The sequence below is a fragment of the Stegostoma tigrinum genome, chromosome 1 (assembly GCF_030684315.1).
Source record: "Stegostoma tigrinum isolate sSteTig4 chromosome 1, sSteTig4.hap1, whole genome shotgun sequence".
Classification (NCBI taxonomy): Eukaryota; Metazoa; Chordata; class Chondrichthyes; order Orectolobiformes; family Stegostomatidae; genus Stegostoma; species Stegostoma tigrinum.
Genome location: NC_081354.1, coordinates 51,106,341 through 51,123,478, shown reverse-complemented (window position 1 = coordinate 51,123,478; position 17,138 = coordinate 51,106,341). Strand labels below are relative to the sequence as shown.

At 36.4% G+C, this 17,138-nt stretch overlaps 1 protein-coding gene across 2 annotated transcripts in view; it reads left to right on the top strand.

Annotated features, from left to right (window-relative positions):
- Positions 1-17,138, top strand: part of lrba (LPS-responsive vesicle trafficking, beach and anchor containing) — an 856,602-nt gene that overhangs the window by 87,934 nt on the left and 751,530 nt on the right. For both annotated transcript variants that reach the window (XM_048526975.2, XM_048526966.2), the window contains exons 12-17: positions 163-315; positions 4,686-4,854; positions 9,044-9,123; positions 12,751-12,813; positions 14,905-15,002; positions 16,814-16,906. In XM_048526975.2, the coding sequence (XP_048382932.1) occupies positions 163-315; positions 4,686-4,854; positions 9,044-9,123; positions 12,751-12,813; positions 14,905-15,002; positions 16,814-16,906 (656 nt within the window). The remainder of the gene's footprint in view (positions 1-162; positions 316-4,685; positions 4,855-9,043; positions 9,124-12,750; positions 12,814-14,904; positions 15,003-16,813; positions 16,907-17,138) is intronic.

The window sequence follows — 17,138 nt, the reverse complement described above, 5'->3', positions numbered from 1 at the left end:
AGTTGTTTTTCATTTCTTAAGTTAAAACCTAACTTATTGTTTTGGTTACTGAATAAAAAATTCAAATGAATTGATGTACTCCATATGCAAATGCTTTCAGATGTGTCACTATTTAGATTATTTTAATATACTCAATAACTGAAATCCATGTTTTTCTTGTAGTCTTCCAAAGTTCATATTACTGGAGCTGTTTTGGAACTGTGTTTGGCATTTGCCAAATATCTGAGTAACTTACAGAATGGAGGCCCTTTACTGAAACAGTTATGTGATCACATTCTTCTGAATCCTGCTGTATGGATCCATGCTCCAGCCAAGGTGAATACCTTTTCAATTTTTAAAATGAAAATATATCTGAATTTAAAAATATTTCAAATATACTGCTGCAAAGATTTAACATGAAGTGCAGCTGAATATGATTTACAAATGCATCCATTTGCTTCAAAATGTTGAGAACAAATTGTTTCTTTTATTTTAACTACGCTTATAATCTGAGAAATCAAGGTTGGAATAAAATTGTTACAGCTTCCTCTTCCACAGGTTTGTAGCAGAAATAACCATGAGTTTCTGTGTATGTTTTGAATGAGATTTATTTAGGCATTTTGGCTAAATGAATCTAATTAAATTGTACATTATAATTTAAATTGAGTATATTACTAATTGAAAACTGGGCTTTTAAAGTCTGCTGAATTGGGTACATTTTTGGTTGACAAGGGAGTTTGGCTATGGGGCAGTATGTTACATAATACTGGAAATTGGAGCAGGTTGAGGTTATTCGCTTCAAATGCCCGCTCCACCATTCAAGAAGATTGTGGTTGACCTGACTATGTCCTTAACTCTAACTTCCTACTTGTGCGACTGCCACCATATCCTTGACTTGTCCTACTTAGGTCACTGGATGTGCTCAAAATTAACTGGCATTTGGAAGGCATTTTCAAATATCAGTTTGAGAAGAATTTTCCCCTCTTACATGTCTAAATAGTAGAAGACAATACAAAACATAAATAGTAGAAAACCAAAAAGCTAATGACTGAACTTGATGCCAACTTTGAATAAAGGTTAGGAACTAGAGAAATAAAAGCAACGAAAAGCCAACAAATCTCTTTATCTTGATGACCATTAGCACGGTTTTCCAAAAGAGCCACAGAGATAGTGAATGCATTATTTACAATTATCTAAAATTTAATGGATTCTGGAAATGTCCCAGTGAATTGGAAGGTTACAATTTTATGTGAAATGAGGCCTTAGCTATCTGTAATCTATGTTCAGTGTATCTAAAATTGCTGGAAAATCAAAACTAGGTGGGTAAGTAAGTTGTGAGAACACAAGGTCTGAGAAGGGGCATGGTCAGAGTAAGAGTGGGCCAGAGCGTGGAGATGGAATACAATATGGAATGATGGTATTCATTTCAGAAGGTGCAAGAGAAGCTATTGAATAGTCATTTCATAGCATAAAATTTTTGTTGCAAAAAATGCATCTATTGAAGCTTTTCACCTTATGCTCATCAGGACACTGGCAAGAATACCAGTGCAAAGGGCAATCACATTTTATACAATGTGAGAAGAGAGTGATGATGGATTGACAATCTAACAAATAGGCAATGTCACATTCTCTGGTTCTTTTCTGAGGGTAAACCAATCAGAATCAAACCACCTGGTTTAAATTAAAACTTAGCAATTAACTGACAGCCATCATCTAACTGGTGCATTCTGCATGGCAATGTCTGTACCGATAAGAATTCTGTTGCCAACAATCAACACTCTCATCTCATATGGTTTAAGTTACATTGATATTCTGGTGAATGCCCTTATGAATATAAGGTGAAAAGCTTCAAGATGCCTATTTTGAGCAATAAGCTGTTAAATTTTGATTCTAGAAGGATTTGGATGTCCTTGTAAATGAAACATGTTACAGCAGGCATAAAGGAAGGCAGGTGGCATGCAAAACATTGGATTATAAAGGTAGAGGAGCCTTACTGCAGTTGTATGCAGAGCTTTAGTGTAAGACCACACTGAGTGCGTGAATAATTTAGGTCTCAGAACCTAAAGTAGGTTATGTAGTGATTGTAATGAGGTCAGCCAGGTGGAACTCATAGAATATAAGTTCCCTGATTGGGGCTGTCAGTCTGGTTCAGTCAGGGAGCCCTGACTGACAGATAAGAGCAGGAGTGTCAGGCATCCTGTTCCGTCTGAGAACTGACTCAGAGGGAACTGGATCAGTGTCAAGGACTTTCCACATATAAGTAAAAGATGACTTGGTGACAAGATACCAGCCTCTCTGGAGTTATTTCAGTTTACACTTTCTTTGAGAGGTGTGCAACCAGGATTGATTCCTACAGGATGAGAGTTGCTTTATGGTGAGTAACTGAGTACAGTAGGTCAGTACTTCTGTGGATTTTGAAGAATGAGTGATAATGTTACTGAAATATAAAATTCATTGTATGTCAGTATGTATTCTTCAAAGCTAATTCCCCAGGTTTAAAACAGTAGAGCTACAGATTGAGATCAGGAATGTTGGCTGTTGGGAATGAGATGTACAGAAATTTTTTGATCGGTATTGCTGTAAATCTCTGGAATTCTGCATCCTGGAATGTGATAAGAGCTCAGCTGTTGGGTATATTTGAGACTGAGGCAAGTAGATTTGGATTCGAAGGGAATGCAGGGATATTGGAATCCGCTGGGAAAGTGAAGACAAGATCAGCATTAGTCATGATCATACAGGATGTCAGAACAGCTTGGGGGAAAATGTAGATTGTTTCTGCTCCAATGTTTAAAGTTCTGATTTTATTAAGCATTGATCCTTTGCTGTTGAACAGCTTATGGGCAGCCTCTGAAACAAGCTAATTTCTTAGTTGTTAACCATAACTCAGCAAGAGCAGGCTATTCTGCTCATGATGTCCTCTTCGTTGTCTAGTTACTCCTTTTGGAAGTGCTGAAGGAGCACATAACCTGATTTTCTTTCCTCTATGTAACTTGGCCACAAGGGTATTTGTAATGTTTTTCTTGTCATAATGGATATGAACTACTAAATCAACAATGGGTTAAGGACTGAATCATGGAGCTGAGCCATGAGGGAGCATGTTATCAAGATGAAAACCACTGCTGTCTGATCTTGGTGAGAAGATTGAGTGTAAAATTCAGTTACGACTTTCAGTTTCTTGAGAATTTTTAGGCGCACAACTTTCTATGAATAGGAAAACTGACAGGATGTGTTCTCAGATCTTACAACTTTTGAACTGATACACTAAATTGTCCAACAGGAACAACTATTCTAATGGAAACCCTTGCTCAAATTGATAAATTTTTACTTCCACTGAAGGAACTGTCTCTTTCTGATAACTGAAAGTGAGATCAAGAACTTATTGGCAAAAACATGGTGATAACTGTATGTTTACCCCTTTGACGATAGAATCTGCGCACTGACCAATGTCATTTCAGCCTTTTACTTTAAGTAAAAGCTTTTTAACCTTGGGTGTTGTGAGAACTATTAATATTCTCTTGATACATTATGTTCACCTATTTCATAATTTTTCCACTATTGCTAATTTTTATATTTCTTACCTCAACTTGCATCTAATAACTTATTACAGTTAGGCGATAGCACTTTGATCTTGCCAACAAATATATGTCCCATTGACAGCAGACCCCAATCTTACATACTTTGGAGTACAGCTGTACTGTACTCTGATCTAGTGTGATGTTGCCTATATGTCATCTGTGGCATGTACAAAAAATGAAAAATGTGGTAGAGCATAAATTCCATTTAAACAATGTACAGAGCAATCTAAAGAATGAGAAAGAAAGATGGGATCATGAGAGAAATAAAAGAAGACAGAAAATAAGTTAAATTATTTATTTTTTTTAAACAAAAATGCAAACACCACTTCACGTCTGAGAACCAAGACTTGATGCACATGTGGAATTGAATTTTTGAGAGCCATAGATGATGTTTGACACATCAACACATTATTCAAGAGCAATTTTTTTTATACACTAGTCTGAATGTTTTCTGGTGATTTGAGTGTGTCACTAGTTGGCAAGAAAACCAAGTTCATACCATTCAGTTGATTTCAGTTCATTTGGTCTGCTACAACTGAACAAGTCCCTGTGTCAAGAACATCTCTGACAACAACTTCTGGAATCGAAGTTTAAATATTCCGCAATTTTCTGTCTGAACTGCTTTATTGTAATGGAGTATTAAATGCACTATGACGAAGTTAGCTAAACATTGGTGTTGACAACTTGAATTGCAGACTTGGATGTTTTGGTAATCAAAATATCAGAGGCTGGTGAATGGTTGGAATTGAGCAGTTCCCAGATTACCCAAGAATAACCTTCAGTGGGTTACTGTTTTGAGAAGAGAAATTCATGGTCCAAATACGGCAGTGATGATATTTTGTCTTAAGTTTTATAAACCACACCTAAGTATAAACAGAGTAGGGATGTTTGTAGTTCGGCAGTCTTTGGGAACTCATTTTTCCCTGAACTGGGAAATGTCTTTGTCATTGTGAACTCCTTGTGGGTATTTCAACTCTAAAACATTAATTGAAAGGATTTGCAATACAAAAAGATTTGTATCTGATTTGCAACTGAACAGTCAGTTACTCAGATCTTGATTGTAGAATTTTAATTGTTGGATATTGGTACAAATCTGATGATTTTTTTTTTCTTCCTGTTACTTCAATCCAGGTTCAGTTGCAGCTCTACACCTACTTGTCCACTGAGTTTATCAGTACAGCCACCATTTACAATGCAGTAAGACGGGTTGGTACTGTGTTGCAGATAATGCACACCCTTAAATACTATTATTGGGTAGTGAATCCTCAGGATCGCAGTGGAGTTGTTCCCAAAGGCCTGGGTAAGCAAAACTTGAAGTGATTAATGAAGTAACAATTAGATAGTGTTGCTTATTTTGGTTTGGATACTCCAATTGTAGCTCATAAATAATGAAATATATTGCATCTGAGGCAACCATTTTTTATCTGATTCAACATCGCAGAAGTTGCTGATACATGAAGTCACTTCAGAACAGGTGCAACCAGAAACTTAAGCACTGTAAAAAGAAACAAGTCTTATTTAGGAGTTGTGGTAAATATTTTCTTTTAAAAGGTTTCTAATATGTTGAGAAATGTTGCTTTTGCAAAAGGTGTAGTAAGTTTGGACAGAATTGAAGTGTGAAGAAAGGAGTACAGGAGATGATCTTGTTGGTGTGAAAACTATTTGAGGTAGAAGCTGTAATTGTTTATGTAGTGATATCTGAACCAATGGTCCAAGAACTCAATCCAGACCATTTCTGAACATAAAACTGCATAAAAGCAGCTTCAGTAAGGAAACATTTTACATAGTTACTATTAAATGATTAATTCTATATATTACCAGGTCTGTAATGGAGAAAGAGTCCCACGTTAAGTTTTTTTTTAATGTAGGACAATATTGAAGGGATGAAAAATACATTGATCACTGTAAATTGGCCTGAACTGTTAATTATAAAAAGTATTACAACATGGCTTAAACCAGAATGCCATTTTCAACAGAATGACAGATGAGCAGCAGATATAATTTCTAACAGAATTGTGACATGATGCAATTTGGCAGAAGGGATAGAGGCAATATGGATTAACCCAGAGATAATGGGAACTGCAGATGCTGGAGAATTCCAAGATAATAAAATGTGAGGCTGGATGAACACAGCAGGCCAAGCAGCATCTCAGGAGCACAAAAGCTGACGTTTCGGGCCTAGACCCTTCATCAGAGAGGGGGATGGGGAGAGGGAACTGGAATAAATAGGGAGAGAGGGGGAGGCGGACCGAAGATGGAAAGTAAAGAAGATAGGTGGACAGAGTATAGGTGGGGTGGTAGGGAGGGGATAGGTCAGTCCAGGGAAGATGGACAGGTCAAGGAGGTGGGATGAGGTTAGTAGTTAGCTGGGGGTGCGGCTTGGGGTGGGAGGAAGGGATGGGTGAGAGGAAGAACAGGTTAGGGAGGCAGAGACAGGTTGGACTGGTTTTGGGATGCAGTGGGTGGGGGGGAAGAGCTGGGCTGGTTGTGTGGTGTAGTGGGGGGAGGAGACGAACTAGGCTGGTTTAGGGATGCAGTGGGGGAAGGGGAGATTTTGAAACTGGTGAAGTCCACATTGATACCATATGGCTGCAGGGTTCCCAGGCGGAATATGAGTTGCTGTTCCTGCAACCTTCGGGTGGCATCATTGTGGCAGTGCAGGAGGCCCATGATGGACATGTCATCTAGAGAATGGGAGGGGGAGTGGAAATGGTTTGCGACTGGGAGGTGCAGTTGTTTGTTGCGAACTGAGCGGAGGTGTTCTGCAAAGCGGTCCCCAAGCCTCCGCTTGGTTTCCCCAATGTAGAGGAAGCCGCACCGGGTACAGTGGATGCAGTATACCACATTGGCAGATGTGCAGGTGAACCTCTGCTTAATGTGGAATGTCATCTTGGGGCCTGGGATAGGGGTGAGGGAGGAGGTGTGGGGACAAGTGTAGTTCTTCCTCTCACCCATGCCTTCCTCCCACCCCAAGCCGCACCCCCAGCTATCTACTAACCTCATCCCACCTCCTTGACCTGTCCATCTTCCCTGGACTGACCTATCCCCTCCCTACCTCCCCACCTATACTCTGTCCACCTATCTTCTTTACTCTCCATCTTCGGTCCGCCTCCCCCTCTCTCCCTATTTATTCCAGTTCCCTCTCCCCATCCCCCTCTCTGATGAAGGGTCTAGGCCCGAAACGTCAGCTTTTGTGCTCCTGAGATGCTGCTTGGCCTGCTGTGTTCATCCAGCCTCACATTTTATTATCATAGATTAACCCACATTTTTTGAAAGTGTATAGGGACCAGGAAGGACCTAAATGTCGATTGGCGTACATCTTTGAAGGTGTATTGAAAAGGTGGTGTGTGCAAAGCATATGGAACTTTGAGCTTCATAAATTGAGGTATTGAATACAAAAGCAGATATTTTATGCTGACCCTTTATGAACTCTGGTTAGGCTACACCTGTAGTATTGTGTTCAATTTTAGTCAGTGAATTCAAGCAGTTGAGAGAGTTCACAGAAGATCTACAGAATGATTTCAGTAACGAGGGAATTTAGCTGCAAAGTTAAACTGGGGACCCTCGGGTTGTTCCTTGGCATATATACTATTTTTTCTGAGCTACGATTAGTTCTGAAGAAGTGTCATGGGATTTAAAAAGTTTACTCTGCTTTCTCTCTATAGATGCTGCCAGACCTGTTGTGTTTCCCAGCAATTTTTGTTTTTGTCAGATTTCCAGCATCCATAGTTCTTTTGTTCTATTGAAATCCAGTGGACTAATCAAGCTTTTAAGGAAAATCAATAGTACAGAAAGTCAGAGATAACACGGTATGAAGCTGGATGAACACAGCAGGCCAAGCAGCATCAGAGCCAGGAAAGCTTTTCTCTGAAGAAGGGTCCTGACCCAAAACGCCAAGCTTTCCTGCTCCTCTGGCCTGCTGTGTTCATCCAGCTTCACACTGTGTTATCTCAGACTCTCCAGCATCGGCAGTTCCTATTATATTAGTATAGAAAGTCATCATAGATTTACAAAACTTTTTAAAAAAATGAGAAGTATAGTGAGGGAAAAGTGGCAGTCGTGGATGCGGACTTATTTTAATGATGGGTACAGTACAATACACTTTGTTCCTTCAAATCATTGATACAGATTATAGCTAGTTGAGCTTCCTGTAGTGTTTGTCTAGTGACAGTTTGTCAACCCGAAAAGGAAGCTTTTACCCTGATCCTCTGTTGCCTAGTAGCCAGCCCTGTATTCATGTTAATGTATTATTTTGCAACACCAAGGATTCTTCAGTAGTGGTTTCATTTGGCATCTTATTGAATGTCATTGAATATCCAGATACATTACATCAATGAGTTCCCCTTAAACGACTCCCACTGGTTACATTTTGAAAGAACTCTGATAAAGTTGATCAAACAAGATCTTCCCTTTGCGCAAGGAACATAATAAAGTTGTCTGATTGTGTAATGATCTGCTGCCACTTGATTAATAACGGATTCCAGCACGTCAAAGTGATAGGCTAAAGGTTCCTGCTTTGTTGAATAGAGGTGTTGGACTTCTGGCAATTCAGAATCTTGTACCTTTTGAAGTCACTTATTTCAAGGCCCTAACATCAATAATCCTTTTAGTTTCCCTATACTACTACTTGTATCACCATGTTTATTTTAAGTCCCTCCATTTTGGTTATTCTCAATTTTCTTTCATTCTGATTTCCTTTTTTTATTCGTTGTCTTTCATGAAGTCAGATGCAGAAGACTTGTTTAAAGTATTGCCATTTCCTATTAATTTCCCAGTCTCATCATCTAAGAGACCACCATTTTCTTTTGCAACTCTATTTTTTTATATGTGAGAAAGTCATTGCTATCTGTTTTTATTTTTTGTATTAGTTTGTTTTATGTTAGTTTGCTTGTATATTATAATTTCTCACTTCTTTAAATTTTTTTAGTCATTGGTGAGTTAAGTTTTCCCAGTATTGTTTTCTGCCACTGATCTCCATGGCATTGTATGCATTTTCTTTCAATTTGGTACCATCCTTAACTTCCTTAGTTTGCTATTGATGGTTCAGAGTTATGAAATAACTCTATAAATGTCCAAAATTGCTTCTCCACTATTTGATCCTATTTTTCCAATCCCCTGTAGTCAACTTTGACTTTATACCTTTGTAACTGTTGTTATTTAAATATGGAGCATTAGTTTTACAGACAACTTTGTCACCCCTCAAACTGTGTGAGAAATTTGTAGTGTTATGGTCACTCACCTGGAGGTTAGCTTGGATTTATCTGACAGGTAAATTGTGGACTTTGTTTACTATGATAAACATTTTTAAGTTTTGAGATGTTTTTGGGAATAGTGGGGCTTGATTTCCAATGCAATATCTCACTGAGGCATGATGCTTAATTTAACCCTTTCTTTTATAGTGGTCTTCTGAGGAAGCTTCATCAGCATTCGTCACCATTTTTAAAAAAATGCTTTAATGTAATGTTATGCTATTGCTTTTTCCTTCCCAGATGGACTCAGACCAAACCAAAAAGAGATCCTCTCCTTACGAGCTCTTTTACTACTGTTTGTGAAACAATTGATAATGAAGGTGAGAATCTGAAATTTAAAAATGTAATGCCATACTTGCTATAAAAAAGCTCTGTATGCAGACTTATTGTCATGGAGTTAATTTTACTTTCTTCGTAAGATGTACTTTTCGTTTAGTCTTTGTTAAATTTCTAGAAATTACATAAGGTTGAGTTATACACAGAAGAGTCCTTTAGCCCATCAAACCTGCACTAACAAAGCTAAATTAAATCTACATTAGCCTGACTTTCCAGGTATGACCCACAAGTGCTTATCTAAGTTGTTAAAGATTGAGAAGTTTCCCTTTTCAGCAACTCTGCCGAGCAGTGCATTCCAGATTCCCATCACCTTGTGGGTGAAAAGATTTTTTCCTCAAATCCCCTCTAAACCTCCTTAAAATTATGCTGTCTTGTTACTGACCCTCCAACTTAAGGAAGCAGCTGCTTCCTATTCACCCTGCCCATGCTTCTCTCAATCTCATGTCCCTCAAACTCGTTCTCGGCCTTCTCTGCTCTAAAGAAAACAACTAGAGCTGATCCAACCAGTTTTCACTGCTAAAATGCTACATCCCAAGTAACTTTCCAGGTAAATTCCTCCTGCACCCGTTCCAGTGAAATCATATCTTTGCTATATTGTGTGATCAGAACTGCAGATAGTACACTAGATGTGGCCCAACTAAAGTTTTATTCAGCTCCAACATAATCTCTCTGCTCTTGGAATCAGTGTTCGTTACATTTGATATTGTATTGCATTATTCTTCACCATGGAAATCTTTATCCATTCATGTGAAGGTGTGGGTAGAAGGTCTTCGTATATGGAGTATGCTATCTTAAATGTTGATATTTCCCTTCCTTTTTTGAGTAAGGAAGCTGTAATTTGATTAATGGGCATGCATTGCTTGGATATTACTCCAGACAAGGAGCCCAGCTAGACATTGTAATGGGAAGTGACCTGAGGCAGATGAGACTAAAATGGGAAAGTGTGTGTAGGGAGTAATTATCGCAATGTAACGAGGTAATAATTGAAGCTGATACAGAGTAGAATGACTGAAGTAATAAATTGGGGGGGGGGATCGCAGAGGGGAGAAGAACCTGAGGGAATGAAGCAGAAGTAATATACTACAGTAATTAGGAATGTGGAATAAAAATTGAAAATGTTGGTCATTGTTTGATCTTTGGAGAGTGGAGCAGAGTTAACCTATCTTCAGAAATGGGAAAAGTTTGAATCAAGTGAAATATGAGGGGTTAGAAAAATTACAAATGGGAAGTGACATAAGCATTGGAGCAGGGCCAAAGAAGTTGGGGTGGGACAAGCAAAGGAGATCAGTGTGCCAAAAAAGGTATAAATAACAGAACTGTGAAAAATTGCCAGAAAAAAACAGGGAAAAGAGTAAGTGAAGACGACGGTCACTAGAGCATTTAAACCTACGACGCTTTGTTAATACAGTAGCAAAGTTATTTCTCGTGGCCTGTCTAGATGGTTGTCTGTCTGTAACTGCAAAGATCTGAAAAGAAACCTCTTTTTAAGAGCTTCCGTATCAGGAAGGTTGCTTGAGGTCAACCTTCCAACCTGCTCTGAAGCCTCTGCTCATATTTTGACAGCTGTGACAATAGTGTGGAAAATCTATAACTTTTGAGAAAAAGATTCACAATTAGACATTCTCTAGGGAAAAGGTCAATTCATTTTGTCTCCCACTATTAACGGATGGGATAAGAACAGCATTGTGGGAAATAGTACACACATTGTCAAGGGCCCAGTTAGCAAGTGGAGAGGGATCTTCAATTGAGGAAAAGGAAGGCTTATCAGTTATGTTGGTATGGAAAATTGCATTTTTGAGAGCAGGTGTGATGGAGGTAAAGAACCTGGGGAAATAGAATCCAATGAAGCAATGTGTGAGAAAGTGTAATCAAGGTGTCTTTGACATGTGAAGGTGAAAGAAAGGTGGAAATTTGGAGCAGTGATCCAGACTTATCTAATTCAGGTAAGACCTGAAAAGGGCTCAAACACATATTTCAATGTACAGAAAGGGAGCCCTGAGTCTGATTGCAATATGGAATGTGGTATTCATACACAAAGCTCTTTATCTGATAGAAATTTGTTCAGCCAGAGAAGTTCAGCCAGGAAATGGATGGTGCCGTTTTTGGACAGAGAAGGTTTAGAATTTGTTGCAGTCTGTTCTCTTAGGTTTAACCCTAATGTCCTCAAACCTGTTGACAAGTATGATGCTGTTGTTATCCGACAACTTGACCTGTACTTTGCAAAAATGGAATGCTGTCCCTCTGTTCAGGGTATTTTCTGGCATTTTCTACAGTTTTAATATGATGCATTATCTGAGGAATGGAGATTAACGGGCCAAACTGGGGAAAAGTATTGACTAAGAAGTATAACAATCACAATTTTTAAGAATGATCAACAGTGTCCAGGTGAAACTATTGCCCGTGAAAAGACGAACAGATGAGAAAAGAAGCACCAAAGGTGGATTAGGGTTGAGATGGAATCTGAAAGAAAAGATGTATTAGAAAGTATATAAATGGTAAAGGTAATGACAAAATTAAATATGATGTTCAAGGAAGTATTAAGACTGCTAGAAAGGTCAGGAGGAACAATGAAAGGGAAATGCCAAATAATAGAATATTTTATGTTCTTATTTTATGATGTCCTGTAAGAAATGCATGAAGATTAAGATGAGAAATATCTCAATAAGGAATGAGCTAATTAACTTTCAGATGGTACCTTAATGATTGTGCAATAAACAAATAGCTTGTCTCATATTGTGCTGGAGGATAATTGAAGATAATGCAGTAAACATAGACTTTAAAAGATTGTGTAGTTCTGAGTGTTGATCAGCTGAAAATGGATGAAGGCCAATGTTTGGTAAAAGTACAGGAGGAGATAATTCCTTATTCATCTCTCAGTATTAAAATCCCAGTAAATGTTTGGGCTTTGATTTGGTACAGGTGTTCCATTAAAGTGTGATGTTTATGGTTTTCCTAATGGCTCGTTCAACTGTATTTTCTTAAGTACCAAAATATATATGAGCAACTTTTGAGTATTCAAATAGTCATCATCAAAAAAATGATTTTAACTGCTGCTGTTTGCATGTGTCACTGCTGATGTTAAACTGTTCAGAAATTTACAACTAATATTGAAGTAAAAAGTGCTCATTTGAATTAGCTGCATGTATGTGATCTATATACACACTTCATGATGCAAAATGTAACAAAAGAGTTTTAAAGGCTGATGTCTTCTAATATCTTGGATTTAGGATGACAAAATTTGAGAAAAATATGAAAGTGAATCCAATCTGAACATCTGCTACAGTTTTGTAATACACGTGATATGTTGTATCTTTGATTCATTTAAGAATAAATCTTGACAGGTGACTTCATATATATAATATACTCAAATTTTCTCTCAGTTCTGAATTTGTTACTTTATTGCTTGGTGGCTCGCTATTGAAGTGAAGTTGCTGATGTGCTTCTGAATAATTGATTGTCAGTTAACCATTTTATATATAATTTTAAAACAACACAAATTGACAAATTTGACAACTGATCTGCAATTTGACAGTGGTTCTTAATCTGAGTAAGAGAAAATTGTTTAATGCAGTTAGTATTTTATGAAATATTTATTTTGCATCTTCCTTTAGGATCATGGTATTAAGGAAGATGAACTGCAAAGCATTCTTAACTATCTTCTCACCATGCATGAGGTAAGCAACACCAACAATTTAGATAAGTCTGAGTCAAGTATTTCCAAGTGCTCTTTGTTGTTCTAATTTTTAACCGAAATGCATTTTTAATCTTGAAAACAAATGTCGACATGAAACTTCAAAACATGAACTACATAACATTAATTACATTCTTTGTGTCTAATTAAGACACAAGGCATGTTATGTTAGTTGTTTATTTATTTACAATTTTACGTTGCAGAGACATCTTTAGGAATCTTTGCTTCACTAGTTCTTATCCCACTCATAGTGATAAATTTAGACTTTCTTCTTGAAAATAATTATAGCACACAAGTGAAATGAATAACATTATGGCTAATAATGTGAACATTCAACTTTGCTGTTAAGAAAGATCATTGTTAAGCAAAGCATTTTCTTGAGCAATAATATAAATTGTCTATTTTGACATATACCCATGCTGATCATAGTGCTAAGAGACATGTGTAGAATCTACACGTTTATCATGGTGTGTTGCTTTCGTGTGTTTCATGTGTTGAAATTTGTTATAACATGGTATTTTATCTCATTGATTGAAAAATAAACTCCGAACGTGAAATCATCAATTAAAAAAGCATTCAGAATCATATGTGTTGATGTGCGAAAGGTTTTTTGTAGGAACATTTTAAGTAAGCAGTTACTACAAGTTAATCAACAGTTAAACAAAATGTTGAAAGGTTGAGTGGTTGGTAGGAGTGTGTATTTGAACTTATAACCAAAGCAACCATTATCTTACTGAATAGTAGAGCATGTTGGTAGGGCTGAATGTCCTACTTCTCCTGATATATACAAAGATATAAATGTATGTATTGCCTCAAGATGAGAATCCAACTGGAATTTTAAGTAAGGATAATGAGAAACTGATTATGGAACTATTTAACTTTACAAAGAACAGCAACCTTCAGTTTGGAAATAACTAATGTAAAGTTGATCCTTTGGACAGTCCACACAGTGATCTTCAAATTGTCATTTGTAATGTTCATATAAAAAAATGTTACGATGCCATACGAATAAGTGATTAAGGGTCACGTGTTGCTTTGGTCACAATGCTTATAAATAATTAAAAGAAGTGATAATTGCTGTTCTTCTGATTAATTCATATCTAAATTTGTGCTAAAGCAGAGAGTCAATTTCTTATTTGTAGTTCTATTACTCACCAAGGTTAAAGGTTTTATTATTTGTTATGAGCTGTACATTTTCAAAGTTCACTGTGTAAAACCTCAATAAATTAATAAAGAACGTTTCCCTGTTACTGGGAATGTCACACCCCTAATTAGTTCTGTTTTCACACAAACATGAATTGGGTATTCTTTTTATTAAGTTTAGCAGTTTTCCTTAATTTCTTTATCTGAATATGAACATATTTCTAATGTCTTGAATAATTCACAAGGGTATAGGCTGGAGGAAACCAATGTTGTTGAAGCATATATCACTAAGAATAAAATAGCTTTCATGAGTTGGAATTGATGTTAGAGTTTCAAGAAAGATTTTCATTAGTTCTGTTTAATGCTGAGCATTAATTGAATCGAAGTTAGTTCAATTAATATGTGAAGAGCAGTGAATAGATTACCATATCTGCTTTAGGAGTTATCTATGACATTTGATTTATTATTCCCTTAATCTGTCAAGTTGCTGGATATTTTGATCAATTGTATTAAATTAGTTTATTAAAATGTAAAATATTTTAAATCATTATATCTAAATTTTCAAGGAATATTGTCAGGCTTAGACAGCGTTTCTTTTGAAAGTGTATGTTCAAATTTCACATTGGTTATGTATTAAAGAGGTGAATCAACTCCTGTTTTTAAATAACTTTATTTCACAATCATCATTATTTGATGCAATAACAAAAGTTACAAGTTTCTAAAGGGAGATTAATTCTATGTATTCACGCATCCAGTATAAATTTGGTAAGGTTTGAATTAATTTCGTAATCCATGTGACTAAATTTAATTTGAAACAAGATTTGTTTACTAAAGTATGATATTTGCGTTTTCTTTACAGATATGGACTTTTTGGCTAAACTACATTATTTTGAATTCTGTGTGTTTCTTGAAAAAACTCTTTTTGTTTCAGGATGACAATCTGATGGATGTTCTACAGCTGCTTGTCGCCTTGATGTCTGAGCATCCAAGCTCAATGATTCCTGCTTTTGATCAGAGGAATGGAATGCGGTAAGATATTAGGCATGAAGTTATACGTTGTGAAATGGAATGTTGTAGGTTGCTGAAATTAGTTAGCTTGAAATTTGTTTACAGGCATATTGATTGTATAAAATAGATGTAGAATTTTGGAATCTATTACCCTTGTAATTGGTGTTTTATCAAATAGTTTTACTATCCGAACTTTAAACCAAATTTAGAGTTGGGCAGTTTCTAAAACAATTGATGTATAAATTATTTTGTTTACCACCTAATGGCACCCACGATTATTGTAGGTACAGAAAATCTTTCAAATGATTAACTTGTAAATTGGAAAGAATTTTCAGATGCTGTGTTTATTTTAAAGCTGATGAAATATGAAAATGTTTAGGTATGACATAATCTATAAATCTTAAAAAGACCTCAAAATAGATTCATGTTAGGTGAACCAGCTTTCTATCTGTACAGATCCTTAGTACCTCAATGGAGGAAAGCATGGTATGAACTGGGATTTATTCAGAATTTGGTATTAAATAGTTTATTGGACAAACTTATTTTACCCCCTTTATTTGCCAATTCATTATTTAACAGTCACTTTTGTTTATAACATGTGTTCACTGGGAGTCATATGCAAAGGAAGAACTTTTTCAACTGTGCTGTGGTAATGAAAATGCTTTGAAAATTGTAGACTTTTTTGATTATTGTTTGATTTAAAAAGATGCTGCATGTTCTATGTATTATAAAAGATACTTTTTGAAAACCATGAAATAAGAACTTAGAATTTCCCAAATTCTGTTCCTTCTCATACTTGGACAGTGTAAATTATTCAGATAGTCATGAATGTCTCTTTGTTCAACCTAACTGTGAATCTGACTATTCCTTTTGTTCTTTTGGCCATTCCCTCATCGCCACCTTCAGTATGAACTTATCTAGATCTCTTGCGGCTCGAATCCTAATGTGGTCCAAATGCTATTCATTCATCACCAAATTCTGACTGATCTATTAGGTTTTCAGTCATTTGTGTACAGAAATGATTGATCAGACCCTCTACTTAAAGGATATGCTTTGGCTAAGACAACAGATAAAACATCTGTACAACTTTCATCCAAAGACTTATTTTACATCATCTATGAGCAGATAGATGTTTATTCAGCATATTAATCAAAGGATGCTACTACTTCATATTTGCTCAGATTTCTGGAGTGGGTATTGAACTAATCATTGCCTAACTCAACGTATCCCGTAACTAGGATTTGTCCAAAGTTAATTTTGTCTGTATCCTGACTTCAGGCATGTTTTCCCTTGTGCTTCAGCCTTGTGCTCACAAATCTGGTTTCCAATCTGGGAGTACTTTGATTAAAAAAATTTCTTCTTCTTGATGTCAGATTCTTCGATGGTCTCACCCCTTCCATCTCTGTAACCTCTTCCACACTATCCTTGTCACCAGCCTCCTTGGTCTTGGCTGTAAAACTTCTTGTTTCATCTTTTGTCTTTTATTTTAAGACATATCTTAGAACCACATCTTTGACCAAGCAGCTGTCCTAATATCTCCTTATATTGCTTGGAATCAAATTTTGATGTTCGATATTCTTATGAGGTTCTTTGGAACATTTTGCTATGTTAAATACACTGTTAAGTTACTTTTTTTTTGAGAGACTGGTTCTCTTTTGTCACTTTATCTTTGAACACAGCTAATGTTGATAGAAAAGAGATTTTTAACTTCCAAACTATGACTTCTTGTTTTGATTCTTGGAGTGTTGTCATCTGATTACTAATATTGACTTGAATCTTACCATGCCTATTTCCATTAGTTTGTGATTGTGTTCTATGTTGACACTTTATAGGATAATCTATAAACTGCTGGCTTCAAAAAATGAAGGGATAAGAGTGCAAGCTTTAAAAGTGATGGGATACTTTCTGAAGCATCTGGCTCCAAAGTACGTGCAAATAAAGTTTGATGTAATCTATTTCCTCAATTAATTGTCCAGAGATGCTGTAAGATGTTACTTTGAAGCATGCAATACAAGTTGTTTCTTAATCTATGTGGATTGTGAGAGTCAAAACTTGAGCACTGTGAATCAAAATCTTTCAGGTTTTCAGTTATCATTTTTGTGTACTGATCTGAGATTGCTATTGTGAATGAAATTTTATAGACTTTATGCAATGCTT